The 17,186-nt window shown below is 31.5% G+C and overlaps 1 protein-coding gene across 1 annotated transcript; it reads right to left on the bottom strand.

Annotated features, from left to right (window-relative positions):
• Nucleotides 1–350: 350 nt before the first annotated feature.
• On the bottom strand, nucleotides 351–17,186 carry LOC143071463 (cytoplasmic dynein 2 intermediate chain 2-like). Its single transcript, XM_076245765.1, has 12 exons — nucleotides 17,074–17,186; nucleotides 12,652–12,736; nucleotides 12,289–12,427; nucleotides 9,711–9,790; nucleotides 8,945–8,997; nucleotides 7,468–7,649; nucleotides 6,990–7,132; nucleotides 6,372–6,451; nucleotides 5,177–5,361; nucleotides 4,103–4,260; nucleotides 1,258–1,466; nucleotides 351–553 (listed from the first exon to the last, which is right to left on the bottom strand). The coding sequence occupies exons 1-12, from the start codon at nucleotides 17,130–17,132 to the stop codon at nucleotides 421–423; spliced, it is 1,506 nt and encodes a 501-aa protein (XP_076101880.1). The 5' UTR covers nucleotides 17,133–17,186; the 3' UTR covers nucleotides 351–420.

Genomic DNA, 17,186 nt, shown 5'->3' with positions numbered 1-17,186 from the left:
TTGCGATGTTTTTATTATTGCGAAAAATGAGACAAGGTTATAATCGCAATAATTAAAACTTGCATTAAATTTTTTTTATGTGAATAAATCAGGATTTTTTTCAAAGTTCAACTATCTCTCAAAAGAGCAAATATTAATAAAAATCAAAATCCTGACCACATGCACACCTTCAATATATGTACAAACAGCTACCACAGTGAAAACTTCCTAGGATTTAAACTGAAGGAGGAGTTATGCGGAATAATTATGTACCCATAATGGGACGGAGGGATGGAAGGACAAGGGTAAAACAATTTGACCCCAACTTTCAGTTGTGGGGGGCATAAAAAAGAACTTGTTTAACAAACGACTACATTTTAACAAGATTTATTTGTATAAATAATAGATCACAGTTGGAAAAAGACAGACATGAATATGAATTTATTGTTCTACAGCTATGTCAACAAGATTGTTTAATATGTCCATTTCTCTAGCTTGTGCTGACTTTAAATCTTCACTCAATCTGAACACATGAATTGTACCACTTCCATCACCTGTAGCTAACAACTGAGGCCTGAAACAAAAAATAAAAATCAAATTGAGAATGGAAATGGGGAATGTGTCAAAGAGACAACAACCCGAATATAGAAAAAAACAACAGCAGAAGGTCTGATAAAAAGTTGTAACAAATAATGTATTGTGTTACAGACATTTTTCTGGAATACAACAGACATAAACAAGACAAATATTGTGTTGGATTCTTTTTTATATCTGAATTAATAGAGAGATCACACACTGCTTGTAATCATTTTCCCTTTAGGGTTTAGAAATTATATAACATCTTTTAATTTGCTTACACATTAGTTGTTTTGACATTGAACTTAATTAATCCTTTATCCTGAAGCAACAGATAGAGAAATGCAGGTCTCTAGATAGTACAGCTGCAATAAATAGTCGTCAGCTGAGTCATTATATAAAACATATCTCTAATCCTTTTTGTTATGTCTGGAAAATGGTAAATGAGAAGGTAGAATTTGGGCAAAAAAAGTTTGTATTTTCTTGTATGATAATCCGTTTTCATTTTACAGAAAAAATATCTCTGAAAAAAAAACCTATGTTAACCTTGACAACAATGCTGTTTATATGAACATCAAAAGACATGGACAATTTCCATATTGCATATCACCATCTAATTTAGCACCGTAATGGAGAAGGCAATCATGAATGACATAAATGATATTCAAAAAGGACAGATATTGACTATATTTAAAAACTTACTGGTTCATATTAAATTGACATGTATAAACAGGTAACTTTTTGGTACTAGCTTCTAGTTTTAACACAGGAACTGTCTGGTCTCCTTTAAGATCATATATTAACAGGTAACCAGTTTCTGTTGTAGCTGCTAGAAGGGTAGGTCTTACTGGTGACCATTTTGCTGAGAACACAAAACCTTCTCCTGGTTCTATTGTTAATACAGGTGGTTTCTATAATGATAACAGAATATTTTCATAAAGCTTTATTTTAGATGATCTTTTCCATTAGAATATGTCCTCAACAGTATATATATAAATAAAGAGATGGTGTCTGGTTGCTTATGGGACAACTATTGATCAAAGACCAAAGAACAAAGATGTATTGTACTACAGGTCACTGTACCAACTTCAACAATGATCAACTACATACTTTATAGTATATGAATGTCCATTTTTAGATAGTCTTATTTAGTACAATCTATTGAAACAAATGAATCTGTATTACTAATGATTATTTTTGTACATTTAACACATTGTTGTTTGGTGGGCTGCCAGAGTAACATCACTCTGCGAATTTGTTGCAGGCAAGACATAAACTAAACTTACTTTATTATTAGCAATCAAATCTTTTTAAACACAAACAATGCATTTTGCTGGAAGTGATGCAATTCCTTATTCATGCTGCAGTAAACACAGCAGTTTTAGCAGAAATATGTATGTTATCTATTGCTATTGATTCTGTAAAGGCTTCTGTCGGCTATTGGTATTTTGATGAATAGACAGTTATGCTTCAAATGCTTATAAATGTAGTTTGAATTTAAATAATGGTTTTGCGGTCAGATTAAAAAATGTTCTTATAAAAATAGGGTTCAATCATGTATGGGAAAATCAAAATACTTTCTCCTAATTAATGCTGTAGGTATAGCTGAAAGGTATACAGATTTCTGGAAAGACAGTCTTTTTAATGACCAAAATAACCCTAATGGAAACAAACTAAGAACATATAGAAAACTGAAAGAAGAATACAAATTAGAATTTTTTTATTAATAGATTTGGATCGATACATGATGTCAAATTTTATAACCAGATGCTCTGCAGGGCGCAGCTTTATACGACTGCAGTGGTCGAACCCTGAACAGTTGGGGCAAGTATGGACACAACATTCAAGCTTGATACAGCTCTGAATTTGTATTGTGATTAAGTAGTTGACACATTATAGGTTTCTGACACAGAATGAATGTGGTCTAATGAACTTAAATTTATATATTTTTGCTATTGAGCAATACACTATGCTGTTGAATATTAATCCCCTCAAAAGAAATATTTGTAGAAAAATTCATTTTAATTTCTGAAATCTGAAATGAGAAAAATTTTACACCCCTACCCCCATCCCCCTCCCACAGTTTTGTTCACCTCCCTCGTTACCTTTATAAAAAAATAATCTCAATTCAAATTTTAATGGAGTTGGCAACAATAACTATTTATTTAAATACATCATAAAATTTCTAAATATTAAATGACATACAGTCATGGTTAAAATGAATATTAATAAACTTCTAAAAATAAATTTACAGCTACACATCTCAAGACAATCATCATTTCGTAATATAATTTTTAAGCAGTGTAAGGGAGGTAATCAAGTATCAAACATATGTATAACAGTGTTCTTTAAATTTTAATTGGATTACCTCCCCTTCACTGCTTTTAAATTTTCTAAATTGTCCTTTAACCAGAAAACCCTTGTTTCCCCCTTTTTTGTCCCTAATTGTTTGATAATTTGAACAATAACACACACACCATAACCATCCCTTAGTAGTATGGAAACTTGTGGTATAATTTCAGAGAGATTTATACACTTAAACACAAGTTATTGACTGAAAACTAAAAAAATCCTTATTTTGGCCCCTTTTTAGGCCCCAAATTCCTTCACAATTGGGACCCTAACCCCAATATCAATCCAAACCTTCTACCTGTGGATTTAAACATTGTGGTACAATTACAGAGCAATTGAAATGCTTATACACAAGTTGATATTCTGAAAGTAGAAAAATGCTTGTTTTGGGCCCCCAATTCCAAAACCGTAAGGGCCATCATCCCCAAAATCAATCCCAACTTTCATTTTGAGGTATTGAACCTTTTTGTAAAATTTCATAGAGATCCATTCACTTAAACTTAAGTTATTGTCCAGACACCAAATGTGTCTTTGGACGATGACACAGACGACGACGCAGACGACAACATCATACCATTATACGAACTCAAAAAATGTTAGCGGTCGTATAAAAATAAGAATAAGTAATAGTTATCTAAATATTGAACAGGGAAGACACCGTAAATTACCTTTGGAAAAAAGATTATTAATCTCTGTAAAAAGGAGGTAGAAGATGAATATCATTTTGCTTTAAAATGTCAAATTCTAAAACAATGTAGGCAAAACTTTTTCATGAAGTAGAGAGTATAGTTCCAGATTAGGAAAAATTAGTATTTATGTTAACTTTTAATGAGTATGACGTTACTAAAATTATTGTAAAGGGAGTTAATGATTTATATGTATTAAGAAATAGCCTAGCTGATAAGAAAAACTAGTCGATGTAACAAAGTTATGACTATTTTATATTTTTCTTATAGTATTTGTTCTGATATATTTTATAACAATTGCATTAGAATTTATGTACTTGTATTTTCAAATTTGCAAAAGTATCACCTCCTCCAAAACATCTAAATATATATATAGCTATATGTCTTATAGAATATGAATGTTGTTTAAATTTCAATATTGTATGTTTGTTATGATTTGTCTTTGGATTTTACACCAATAAAATGATTTGATTTGATTTGTACATCGGCTACTTTTATAACTGACATACCTGTAACATTGTATAGAGTCTTATAGTTTGGTCCATTGCTGATGTGAGGAAGGCATTCCTATGGAACGGTGAAAACTCTGCTGAATAAACTGGCCCATAATGAGGATTATATGTAAATGTGACAGGTGATCTTAATGGTACAGATGAAACAACATGACCTGTAATTAGAAGATTTATCTCATATAATATTTACAATAGATCATGACAGCAGTGGTGTAGTGGTAATAGCGCTTCAGACTTCTAACAGAGGTTCCTGGTCGATTCCCGTTCTGGGGAGACAATTTCAGGGGGCTGAATTTTTGTCTTTGCCTTGACACAATTTGCTAGTATGGTTGTGAGAAACAATGATAGTCCATCTGAAGGAGACAATAAATGGCTGACCTCTGTTAAGAGAGAGAGCAATATCTCTTGTAAGTAAAAGACACCTTTGTAGATTTTGAAAAAGAGCAGGCTAATGCCGCTCTAAGACAGCACTCGCACCCACAACTTGATATAAGTTGTAATAACTAGTTTCCCAATCCACTATAATTATAAATATATAAACTAAGATTTAATCACTATGTTATATCATTACTTTAAAAGAAAAAAGAGACAGTTTAGCTTTCAAATGACACACGTCCTTCTTCTTTTCATAAATATAACTAACAGCTTCATAAAACCTAAATTTTGCTTGATGATAACTAAGCACATACCAAATGTAACTTTTGTTCTGTGAGGTAAGGGAAGTAACTCTACAGAGTTTCATGAGTAGCTCAAAATAAGTACTAGTTTTGGGTATAAATATGTATACTTTTGTTTAAATTTTATATAATCATATACATTTTTGTTTAATTGTTTGGTGTTATAACAAATTATGAAGCTGACCACATTATGCCATAAATAGTAGGACTTGCTGACAGCAAGGAAGAATATCACTGAGATGTAAAAAATTATCATATGAATAGAAGATGTGGGGTATTGGTTCGTGAGACAGAAAGTTTACCTCAAGACAAAATTAAAAAGATATCATTTCACAATAAAAATAGGAATGACCTTCCTTGGAGCAAAATAAGCATAAATTTATTATTTTCTTACTTCCTGCTGGTTCCCCATGTGCATTCATTGAACATTTGAACAAGGCACCAGGTTCAGATCCTACTATAAAACTTTCTTTATTTTCACAATTAAATGACACACTTGTCACACCAACTTCTTTATCTCCTCTCATGTTTCTCGTCTTCTTTAACTCCTTAGGTAAACTTGATGACATCAAAATAAAACTACAATAGAAGTAACACAAGTTGAACACATTAAAATATATATCAGTAAGTTATTCCTACTCAAAACTAACAGTCAAATCAACACATTAAAATATATATCAGTAAGATATTCCTACTCAAAACTAGCAGTCAAATCAATTCAAGATCTCAATATCTCTGCTTCATAGCATGCAAACAATAGGGCCACAAGCAAGAATATGTTGAAAATTGAAATTGCAGAAGTTTGGGGAAAAGATTTAGAATCTCTCACATGAATACAAGATAAGTTTTAAAATAATTTACATTTTACTCATAAATCAATAGATTTAAATCTGAACATTAACTAGCTCAACAGGGCCTCAGTGGCTGAGTGGTCTACATAGTCGAACTATCCCGTCAACTCTGAAGTTGTGAGTTTAATCCCACTTGAGGCAGGTGCACTGGACTCTAATTTTAATTGACTAGGATTTTCAGTTTTTCCACCGAAGGTGATGGTTTATCCAAACATTCTGGCTTCCTTCCCAAATCAATTTATCTGGATGTGAAATTAAATGATCCGGCTTCTTTTGACACACAGTTCGTTCCCATAGGAATCCCCATTGGAATGCTGTGTATATAATTTTTAGCAAGATTCAATCTCAACCTAAGTTACTGATAAACAACTGGATGCAAAACTAAAACTTGAAACTATACTTAACATAATCGAACCATACAGCAAATGCAGTTGATATGCATAAAATTTGTTTCATAATATTGCTGGATAGCTGTCTATTTGACAATTGTTATCTCCTAATTTTTATTTTATTTAGGTAGGTATCGGTATCTTCTTGTGTTTATTAAAGTTCTTAGTCTATTGTGTTAATCCTAACTAATATGTTCCAACAATATTTCCAACCACATTTTCTGTAAAAGAATGTTCTAGAAAAAAAAGAATTTCTGATAAAAAAAAAATGGTACTTGACCAGTAATTTCATTTTTGTATTTAGTTGTCAATCAAAATTGAAAATGTACTGCAAATCATAACTACACACCCATTATTTAGCTCAAATTTCTTTGTTTTTCTGTCATATTTCCATACCAACATTTTTCCATCCCCACTGACACTCATCAACTGAAAAAAAATAACAATGTAAAATTCATACATCATTATGGTTGTATTAAGGTTCCACTAAAGTCAAAATATAGGACACTTCATAAACATCTAAACTTTGCCTGTATTTTTCAACCTATTATGAATAAAGTCCTAAACTATGGGAACATATGTTCATTTAAACATCCTTAACATATACACACTGTGAAAATTGTAAACAAACTTGAAATTTTTATGCTGTGGCCAAACCGGTTTTGGGGGTGAACACTTAATTTTCCAAAAAATCTGGAGGCTTGCAAGATGACTTATTTTTTTTTCAAATTGCCATGAATGAATACTGTAACAAACAAAAATTTGATTTGATCTGTATTAACTTATATTTGAATGTTATTATTAAGAGAGCCCATATTTAAGTCATAGACATAAATACCAAAGTAACTTTGTTTTTCCTTATCTATTAATATACCATCATGTTTTGTTTCATGCTTTTTAAGTATGCAATTCCTTTGACCTTATGATAGTAAAAATGTAAATTAAATGTATTCAAAAGACAATTTACCAAAAATTTGTTCTTTTTTGATGTGGTGGTATCTGGTACCCATATGACTTTAGAAACTGGTTCCTGATGTGAATCCTCTCCTGTCTCTGAGGTTGCTAGTAACATGTCATCTTCTTTACTTAAATCCCATAACAATACTGCACCTGTTGGAAATTCAAAACTAACACATTCTTATCGATTCTAGCTTTTTATCAAATCAGAGAGCAATATAAATGTAAGATGATGTAGTATGATTGACAATGAGACAACTATCAAATGTTCAAATGACGCGGGTATTAGCAAATGACACGGATATTAGCAATTATAGGTCACCGTACAGCCTTCAACAATGCAATCATGCTTTGTTTCCTTTCATAAAGTGACATGTAGGCTGAGTTATGATAATAGGCATTATTTGACTCCTGAAAAATCAAAAAGATATTTTCAAAGATTAACATCATGTGAACTTATTTCAATATATTTTTAAACGTTAGCTTACCATCAAAATTTCCTCCAGCTATAACTGCAGGGTTAGTAGGATGAAAAGCTACACACATAAGACAACATGACAATTCCAGTATTGTATCTGGTTTATTTTCATCAATTGTCCGTCTCTCTAAATTCCAGGTACATAAAGCTGTTTTGTGTGTACACCAGTCTTCATGGTCATAACGACCATATCTTTCTGTAGTTAAGGTCTATAAAACTTAGAATTGAAGGTTGGGTTGTCACATCCATGCAATAGGAGTTTTTATTTCTTATGCAGCTAAAAAACTGCCATCTGATTGGTTAATTACCTCAGTGTTAATAACACCCTACACTTGTTCACCCCAGGATAAATAAAATTTTGCCAAAATAAAGATATTTCCCAATAATTCAAAAGAATACAAAATTTTACATACTGGTTTTAAAATGAGTAAAGGAATTGTTCATAATTTAAAACATTTTTTATTTTTATGACTGATACCAGAATCAAATCAAATATTTAAATAAATAAGCGATATATGGTATCATTTCTGTATAGGAATTTACACCAATAAAATTATTTGATTTGATTTGATTTATTTAATTATTCAATCATGCACCCACAGGGGCCATTTACAATTATAATTGATTCATAGATGTTCAAGGTTTACTCACAATGCTCATGAAAACACACTATTATCAAACTAGAATTTTGTCTCCTTGTTAGCTATACACTGTTATTCAGGTAGATAATTAAAGTTTTTTAACCAGCAAAGTTTGGCATGTGGTAAAAAAAATATAATTTACAGCCCAAATAAGCAAACCACAAAAACATACACCTATTTGCCAAGAAAAAAAAATCATATTTCAAATATCATTGCTCATGGTAAATGTGAAAACTATAAATCTCTTTCTGACTCAAATATTTAAGGAATGGGAGACAACTCTAATTCATAAATAATGTGTCATATTTTATTTAACAAGTTAAACTAGCAACATGTTTATTAAAAATCTGTCAAAGTGAGAAAAAAACTGTTGGTTTAACTGTCTTTCAATTAATAGGGAGATATTCATTGAATCTCTTAATAGAGGAAATTAAGATATGAATGAATGAATGACTGAATAAGTATTTATTTTTGCAAAGAAACATAGTAAACAGAGGTTCACATTCTGGGTTTTAACTTTATCAAATGGCAATGAACAATCCAATTTTCAAACAATATTAGTTTCAGTGTGGCAAATAGTGTATATTATTTCATTTTATCAAGTGTTATAAATACAACCTTATAGGGTCGATAGTAAAAACAACTCATAGTGTAAAAAAAATCTACAGAATTATATCTTGACATATAAAATTTGTCATATCCAAAGTAATTAAAATTAAATCTTTTATTAGTTAGAATAAAAAGTGGCTCTTGACATATTATATTCATGGAGATGTCCTTATATGTATTTATTTCAATCAAGGTGATATTTGGTTTCTCATATGTTCCATATCTATTAAAGGATACGCTGCAGCTATCACTGCACCTGTGGAGTTCCATGATAATCCTGTTATCTGTAACTATAAATTAAAATTAAAAATATGAAACAATCATATCTTTTATTCAACAGACACAGGAAAACTCAATTTTGACAGTTTTTTTCAACAAAATCAAAAGATGCAATAGGCTCTTAAATAATAGCAAAAATCAAGATCTTGTTACAAAGGTATCTTTTTAAAATATTGTCTTTATAAAACCTTTTTAGTGAAAGTAATAAAAAAGGAATACAGCTCATAGATGTGTAACAGGAGAGCATGAATTTCATTACAAAATTGCTGAGACTTTAACCCAGGACCTCTGTGTTACAAGACACACATATACCAACTGAGCTAAAGAAGTACTTCTTTAGCTCATCCGCATACAGATGACTAAGTATCTGCTAATGAAGGTAAGCAATCCTGTCACACTTCCCCAATCTCAAGAGTCATGATTCTATTATGACTCTCACTCATATAGCCTAGCTAGAAGTCATCTCTTACCACTGTTTGTTTTTTAGTTAGGCACCAAATGTAACCGGACAGCACTAATTTGATTACAATATTACTTGTTTCCACCGGGACTCGAACCCTAAACCTCTGTGTAACAAGGCAGCATGTATACCAACTGAGCTTCAGAAGTACTTTCTAAGCCCAACCACGTACAGATGACTAAGTATCTGCTAATGAAGGTAAGCAATGTAGAAAATATGTTAATGCCTATTTCCAAGAGGAGTACTAAAAATAAAAATGATTACCTGTCCTTCAAACTGAGCATTTTCCAGTTTACGTATACAGCTCACAGAGGCATTATCTTCATCCCATACTACATTATATTCTACAAAATCAAAAGATATCTATATAAACTGATGTCTTAGCCTCTGCCATCAATTTCTTCAATACTTTTTTTTGTCATTAAATGATTAAGAGTATAATATATTGTAGGAGTTTTAGTCTTTGGTTGAAGACTGTATGGTACCTCTACATGTCTTGTGGGTTTTTTCATGGTTGAATATTGTTTCATTGATATATACAGTACTCCTTGTTTTAATCATACTAGAACACACCCGCGAAATCGCGGGCATTTAGAGCGTATTTGAAAGGATGTAAAGTGTTGTAGGAAGAATTTTGTAAAAGATTTAATAACTTGAGAATATCAGGAAAAGTATCAAAAGTCATAGGTACATGTACTTGGGGACAGGAAAATGTTTTTTTTTAACCCTCCTCCTTTATTTCCAAAATTCACATTTTTTGTTTTCTATTAATTTCATTATGAACATACATTTAGTGTACATGTATTATGAACATTCCAGTCAGGAGCCTGTAATTCAGTGGTTCAGTGATATTTGTTTTTCGTTCATTTTTTGTACATAAATAAGGCTGTTAGTCAGTTTCTCATTTGAATTGTTTTACATTGTCATTTCGGGGCCTTTTATATCAGACTATGCAGTATCGGCTTTTGCTTATTGTTGAAGGCCGTTAGGTGACCTTTAAATGTTAATTTCGGTGTCATTTTGGTCTCTTGTGGACTGAGAACTGTCTCATTGGCATTCATACCACATCTTCTTTTTTTTGTACAACATTTAGTGACTTGAGTATTTCAGAAAAGGTATCAAAAGTCATAGGTAATTTGGGACAGGATAATTGTTTTTCTAGCCCGGCTCCTCCTTTTTGTTTGTTCTCTATTAATTTTAATGACACATGAATAATTTTAGCGCTTATCTGTATATTATGAACATTCATTAAAGGGGGAGTCGGGGCAGAGGCAGATTTAGGGGCGCCCCCCCCTTTTCTGGAAAATAATTGGTTGCTTATATAGGGAATCACTGAAGCATGACCGGAGCGGGCCCCTTTTAGGCAGTCAACGGGCCTCTGCGTATGAAAATTTCTGGATCCGTAACTGATTAGGGGCCCTGATCCCAATATCCCGGGCTTGAAAACATGAATCCCGAGGTTATGAATTTATTATACAAATTAAATATCTCGACATCCCGAAATTCGAAAAAAGAAATCCCGGATCCCGAAATGGTCAATCCTGAAATTTCGATCTTAAAAACTCCGTTCCAGACGTCCCGAAAGTATATTTTCTTTTTACAGTCAATTCTCAGTGTAATAATTGATCCACAGCGGTCATTGATATATTATTTAGACCCTCTCTATTAAATAAACCCTGTGACTGCCGTGGATAGTAAACTTGAAAATGATATCAGACAGAAAATACACTTTATTCGTAGTATATGTATTTGTTTCAAAGTAAAAAGAAAAACGCAAACCGGAGGTCTAATCTGACTTAAATTTCGTCCAATGACGGATATAAGACAGAAAATACACTGTATTCGTAGTATTAATGTATGTTCAAAGTATACAGAAAAACGCAAACCGGAAGTCTAATCTGACTTAAAATTTCGCCCAATGACGGAAACATATCCGGACGTCTTTTTTCTTGTTTTTCACCCAAAATAACTCAATCTGAATAATCATATGAATGGATGACAAATACGATTATGCACTGTACCCATAGGACACAGAGGCATGATGATTAATTTATTGTGGAAAGAAGAGAAGCGACACCCAAAATGAGGTCTTCTCGTTTAATAGTATAGATAATGAACTACATGAACAGTATTATTCATTATTATAAATGGACAACTTTGTACAGATGTTCCAAAATATATAACATGTACTTTAAGATGATTGACCTATTGATTGAGATAGAATACAGCAGCAACACATATGGAGCAACGTTTTAGTGGAACAAATTACTGGTAGCAGGTATGCAAAATAGCGTAAATATATTCAAAGTCAGATAAAAGACCCATTAAAATAGGTTCGATTATTGTTTTAAACTACACTACTAGTTGCATGTAAAACAAAACCATAGGAAAAAACAAACTGTTTCTTTTGTTTTTTTTCCGATGGAAAAAAATCTAACTTTGCTCATTCTACTGAATATATAATTATAAAGCAAACCAGCAAATAAAAACATAGAAAATGAACCATGCATGTTTTTGGTAATTGTAGGTTATATATAAAGATTTAAGTTGTATACATCCTTGTCCTTTGGGATATTTTTGACAGCTGTCTCATTGGCAATCAATTAATCATACAACATATCATTATCTTGCCAAGATGAAGAAGCAGTTGCATGAATTTTCATATTAAACATATGCTGATCAATTATAAAATTATTCTGCTCTGTAATACCTGAGAAAAAATGAGGTTAATATTTTGTTAGAGAAATAAACAGACAGACAAGGTGTATGCCATATAAAAACCACTCCTAGAGAGCGGGTATAATTTCAACCACTACAGATAGAATTTCCTATTTGTACACACCATCAAAGGCATGACTTCTCAAATTTTTGTTCAGGCATTTGGATAAATATGGTTCCACTCTCGCAAGAAATTCTGCTAAGTTCCCTGATCTGTCATCTGCTAAACGGAACCCTTTGTCTTTTTCTTCATCTGTTTGAACCTAATTAAAGAAAATCATAGAATAAGTGCAAATATTTTTCATTTTCTTATAACTACATGTAGCAGTTGCAAGTTTATTTCAATCCTTTTACATGTTCTCTTATTATAAATAATTTGTATAACCTACAAGTTTAGTCAAGTTACAATGAAATCAAGTAACGGTAAAATAAAACAGCAATACAGCATATACATGATATATATTTGTAAAAATGTTTGAGACTATACCTTTTGATCTCTATATTTCCTAGATTGAACTGCAACTTCCTCTGTAATTAAATCTCCTGTCTGACAACCACTGTTGGCTAGAGATCTACAATTAAAATATAAAGGAAAATGAAAAAAAAACAATATAAGTAAGGGCTATTCCATTTAAAAAATTTGTAAGGGTTCTGCCAAACCCAGTGTCTCGCCTACTTTTGCTGTTAATCACACCCTCAACAAAAATGATGAAAAAAATCCATAAAAATCTTCCTCTCTATAGTATCTTTTGATTGTTAGAAGCTTCTGTCCATGTTTGGTAAAAATTCAGGATAGTTTAAGAATCTTTAAAATGTTTTAAAAACTTTAACTGCAGACTGTATGTAATGTTAACTGGAAGAAAAACTAAGTCTATTTATATAAAGTTAAATACGGGGAAAAATGGATTTTTTTTAACAAAATTTACTTCTTGATATATACTATCTTATGATTAGAAACATGCTTCTGTTCAGGTTTGGTACAAATCCAGGATAGTTTAAGAAAGTTATTAAAATTTTAAAAACTTTAACCACAAAGTGAATGTACATGTAATGTTTCCTTGCAGAAAAAACTAAGTTCATTTATAAGTAAAATACGGAAAATATGGAATTTTATTTTTACAAAATTTACTTCTGGATACTACATGTATCTTATGATCATAAACAAGCTTCTGTCCAAGTTTGGTACAATTCCAGGATAGTTTAAGAAAGTTATTAAAATTTTAAAAAGTTTAACCACAGAGTGAATGTAATGGTTCCTGGCAGCAAAAACTAAGTCCATTTATAAGAAAAAATACGGGAAAAATGGAATTTCCTTTTTACAAAATTTACTTCTGAATACTGTCTTATGAACATAAACAAGCTTCTGTCCATGTTTGGTAAAAAATCCAGGACATTTCAAGAAAGTTATTATTAAAATTTCAAAAACATTAACCATACATGTAGAATGAATATTTGTGGACGCTGCGACAACACCGACGGAATGTAGGATTGCTATGTCTCACTTTTTCGACTAAAGTCGAAGGCTCAACAAAAATGTAGTTTCAATCGTTTGGAGGAACTGATACAGTCTACACGGTTTGTAGCCACTAGTCTGATGCCGCAGACTAGTGTAATTTCATTTAGACTAGTGAGTTTTTGTAAAACTTTGTTTGGACCAATAAGAAAAATGTTTGAATACTGGTCTTTGCAAAGGGACGTAACGGCCATACTGCCATGACATACATAGGATGAAACGGCCATACCCCAAAAACGGCCATACTTTGTAGACGTATCGTCCATGTTTTTCTTGGGTTTTTTTTAGATGTTATTTATGAATTATGTTGATACTTATAGATGGTTATTATAACTTTTTAATCAACTATACTGTTTTAACTTTATCATGTTTAATTTTATTATATCTGATATATTATCATTTGTTTACGCATTATATAGGAATGTGTTTAATCAAATAAAATATTTAAATATCATATTGTTTTCTACATGATTTTTTGATATCTTCCGTATAACAAACAGAACAAAATGAACAAATATGAATGACTATATCTGAATTGGAGACTAATTTCTGTCAAAATTATAACTATAAGATTAGTTTAGATAATCAAGTAATGATTAAGTTTTAAATTTAAGAAGATTGTTAATTGCTTATTATTACTTCTTTGATGAACACAAGTATTAATTATGCTTTTGTCAAGAAATTCAAAAGGAAATACAAATCAAGATCCCTATAAAAACACAGCACCCAAGCTGAGTTCAAGCAGAGTGCAAACATACATTGGGTAGTGAAATTCTTTTATATTTTGTTTCACAACTTTAATACATATGTTTTTCCTTCAAACTTCATATAAAATAGGATGCCTTTATTATCACATTACGATAAAACTGATTTTTCAGAAATTGTTTATAACTGATAATGAAGAAACAAACAATATACTTATATATCATGGCCCCATTAAGATGTAAATACGAGTGATGATGATCAAGCAAAGATAACTCTTACAAGAATAAATAAAGGTGCACAGTAGATCTGTTGTGCAGAAAAAAATACTAAAATATCATATTTAAGTTATTAATATGAATAAATAATTATTTTATTATTATATTTTATGTTATAATCTCAATAAACAAAAATTTTAAAGTGTGGACGATTCGTCTCACAATGTGTGGCCAATATGTCCCATGTCCCATGGACGATGTGGCAGTATGGCAGACACATCCTTTGGCCGTCATGGAATAATGGCCGTCGCGTCTCGAAAGCGGTCTTTGACTAGTAGTTGAAAAAGTTTTGGTGCAGACTGCTGAATTAGGTTGAAATTAATTTCTTCTAGTTGTCTGCCCATAGACGTTATTTGTTTTCCTGCGCTTCATGGGATATAACCATTCAGCACGACAAGGCCGACTTGAATAGACATGTTTTACAGTAAAAATTTTTATCTTGCTTGTTTTTGTGAATTTTTTGTAATAATTGATGTTTTGATTACAGTATCCCCGAGGAACCAGTAATGACGCACCTAACGTTGTGTTTGTCTCTACATTTAATCTACCATTTAAAAGAATTAGAAAAACGGAACAGAATGAAAGATTGATCACTTGTTAAAATATTTCAATCATTAAACAGTTGATTTTTGAAACAGTAATAGCAATAAAAATCATTTTTGCTAACATTACAAACTGACTGTCAAATTATGATGGGTACCAGTAATGACGCACTGTAAACAAACCAGTAAAAACCACTTGCACGTACCTGATGGTCGAAAAAATGCTTCAATCCGGATAATTTAAAGTTAACACTATTCAACAAATTCAATTTTATTATCAAATTTTGACATTTACAGTCACTTTTATGATCATGTTGATATCAACACAATTTTTTTCATTAATTTAATTGTCACTTATATTTTATTTCAAATTTTATATTAAATTGTTCAAAATTTATCAAAGTGACAAATATATTCCATATACTTGAAAATAAGAAGTAATTGCATTCATAATACAACATTGACAATAATACATTTATCAATATATACTTCATACAATGAATGAAAAAAATCCATAAACCATAGAAAATTATACAAGCGATGATCATCTGTTCTACAGTGATTCCCGCTTAAATGTAAAACCATGTCACATGACAGTCACACGATTTGAAAAACACAAACTAGGGAAGCATGCGCCTACATACTTTTGCCGACCAAATTGGATTTAGGACTTATAATCAATTGGGGAAGGGTAGACTGTTTTTTACCTTAATAAAATGGCGGAAATTGCACTATCTTTAATAATTCAAGCAATAATAACATTTCTGGACAGAGTTTTGGGCATCTGTGTTGTATTCATATGACCTTCACCATCATGTTATGAACAGGTTGGGAACAAACCCCCTGGATGGTGATTATACCTGTATAGAGGGATAATCCTTCTTTAGAGGGACAATTATCCCTCTATAGAGGGGTATTTTCGTTTGCACTGGATATAAAGCAAATTAGGGCAGAATGGCATTTTCTAGTTATATTGGCTATAATCTCTAGCATTATATGCATCAACATATGCACTTTACTAAAAATTGGGATAACCAGTTTTCTGCTAAAGTGACAAAACTTGCAATCTATTGTATACCTATCTGAACACCTGATCAACAACAAAAGGAATAGTTGACCTTTAAATTTCATGTTAAATCTAACAATAGAAAATTCTGTTCAGTGAGGCATAAGTGAGTAGAATTTACCTGATCATCACAGCTTTCAATCATGGTGAACAATAGATTTTATATTTAGTCAGATAAGCATCAAACTGGGCATGTGCATATTAAATTAAGTACATCAATTGGTGCATCAACTGTTCCAGGTTACTGCCATAATAAGTAGAGAATGCCATTCTGCCCTATTTTGATTTAAATCCAGTCATAACAAAAATACCCCTCTATAGAGGGATAAATTTACCCCTCTATAGAAGGATTATCCCTCTATACAGGTATAATCACCATAAAGAGGGTTTGTTCCCAACCTGATGAATAGTAATTATCAATGACGTCACGGCTTTTGTTTAGAAATATAAAACCCAAAACTAAATTGGTGCGTCATTTCTGGTCCGCGTCAAAACAGGTACCAAGACGATAGTATTTATAAATTACTGACTTTAATATTGTATCATAATGTGCAATTAAAATCAGCATATATAGCACTGTCCTGTGTGTATTCCATTCAAAACTTTAGTTTGGTTTTTATTAGTGTTATGATGATGTGGTTATGTGTACAGCCATTTTTTGTCTATTTGTTATGATGATCAGTTAATTTATTGCTTATTAAATATCTGCACAAAAACTAGAAAATAAAGACTTTAACATGTCTATACAATTTTCATGCGACACCGAATCAGACGGAATAAGTGTATTTAACTTTGCTACCACAAATACCTTTCCCTCTTCCATGAAGACGGGAATGAAACACATTCAGATGTTTGATCAGTAAACATATTTCAGTTTGTTTATATTGACGATGGACTCACAGACAGATTGCTATTTAATGG

The sequence above is a fragment of the Mytilus galloprovincialis genome, chromosome 4, assembly GCF_965363235.1.
Source record: "Mytilus galloprovincialis chromosome 4, xbMytGall1.hap1.1, whole genome shotgun sequence".
Classification (NCBI taxonomy): domain Eukaryota; kingdom Metazoa; phylum Mollusca; class Bivalvia; order Mytilida; family Mytilidae; genus Mytilus; species Mytilus galloprovincialis.
Note: the sequence above shows the minus strand (reverse complement) of the source record. Positions and strands in the feature narration are given on the sequence as shown.

Coding starts and splice junctions, on each gene's coding strand:
- LOC143071463 (XM_076245765.1), bottom strand. CDS start 17,132: ATGTTTACTGATCAAACATCTGAATGTGTTTCATTCCCGTCTTCATGG. Junction 9,791..12,288: donor GAGAAGTCATGCCTTTGATG/GTGTGTACAAAT, acceptor TTGATTTTGTAG/AATATAATGTAGTATGGGAT. Junction 1,467..4,102: donor GACTCTATACAATGTTACAG/GTATGTCAGTTA, acceptor TTATCATTATAG/AAACCACCTGTATTAACAAT.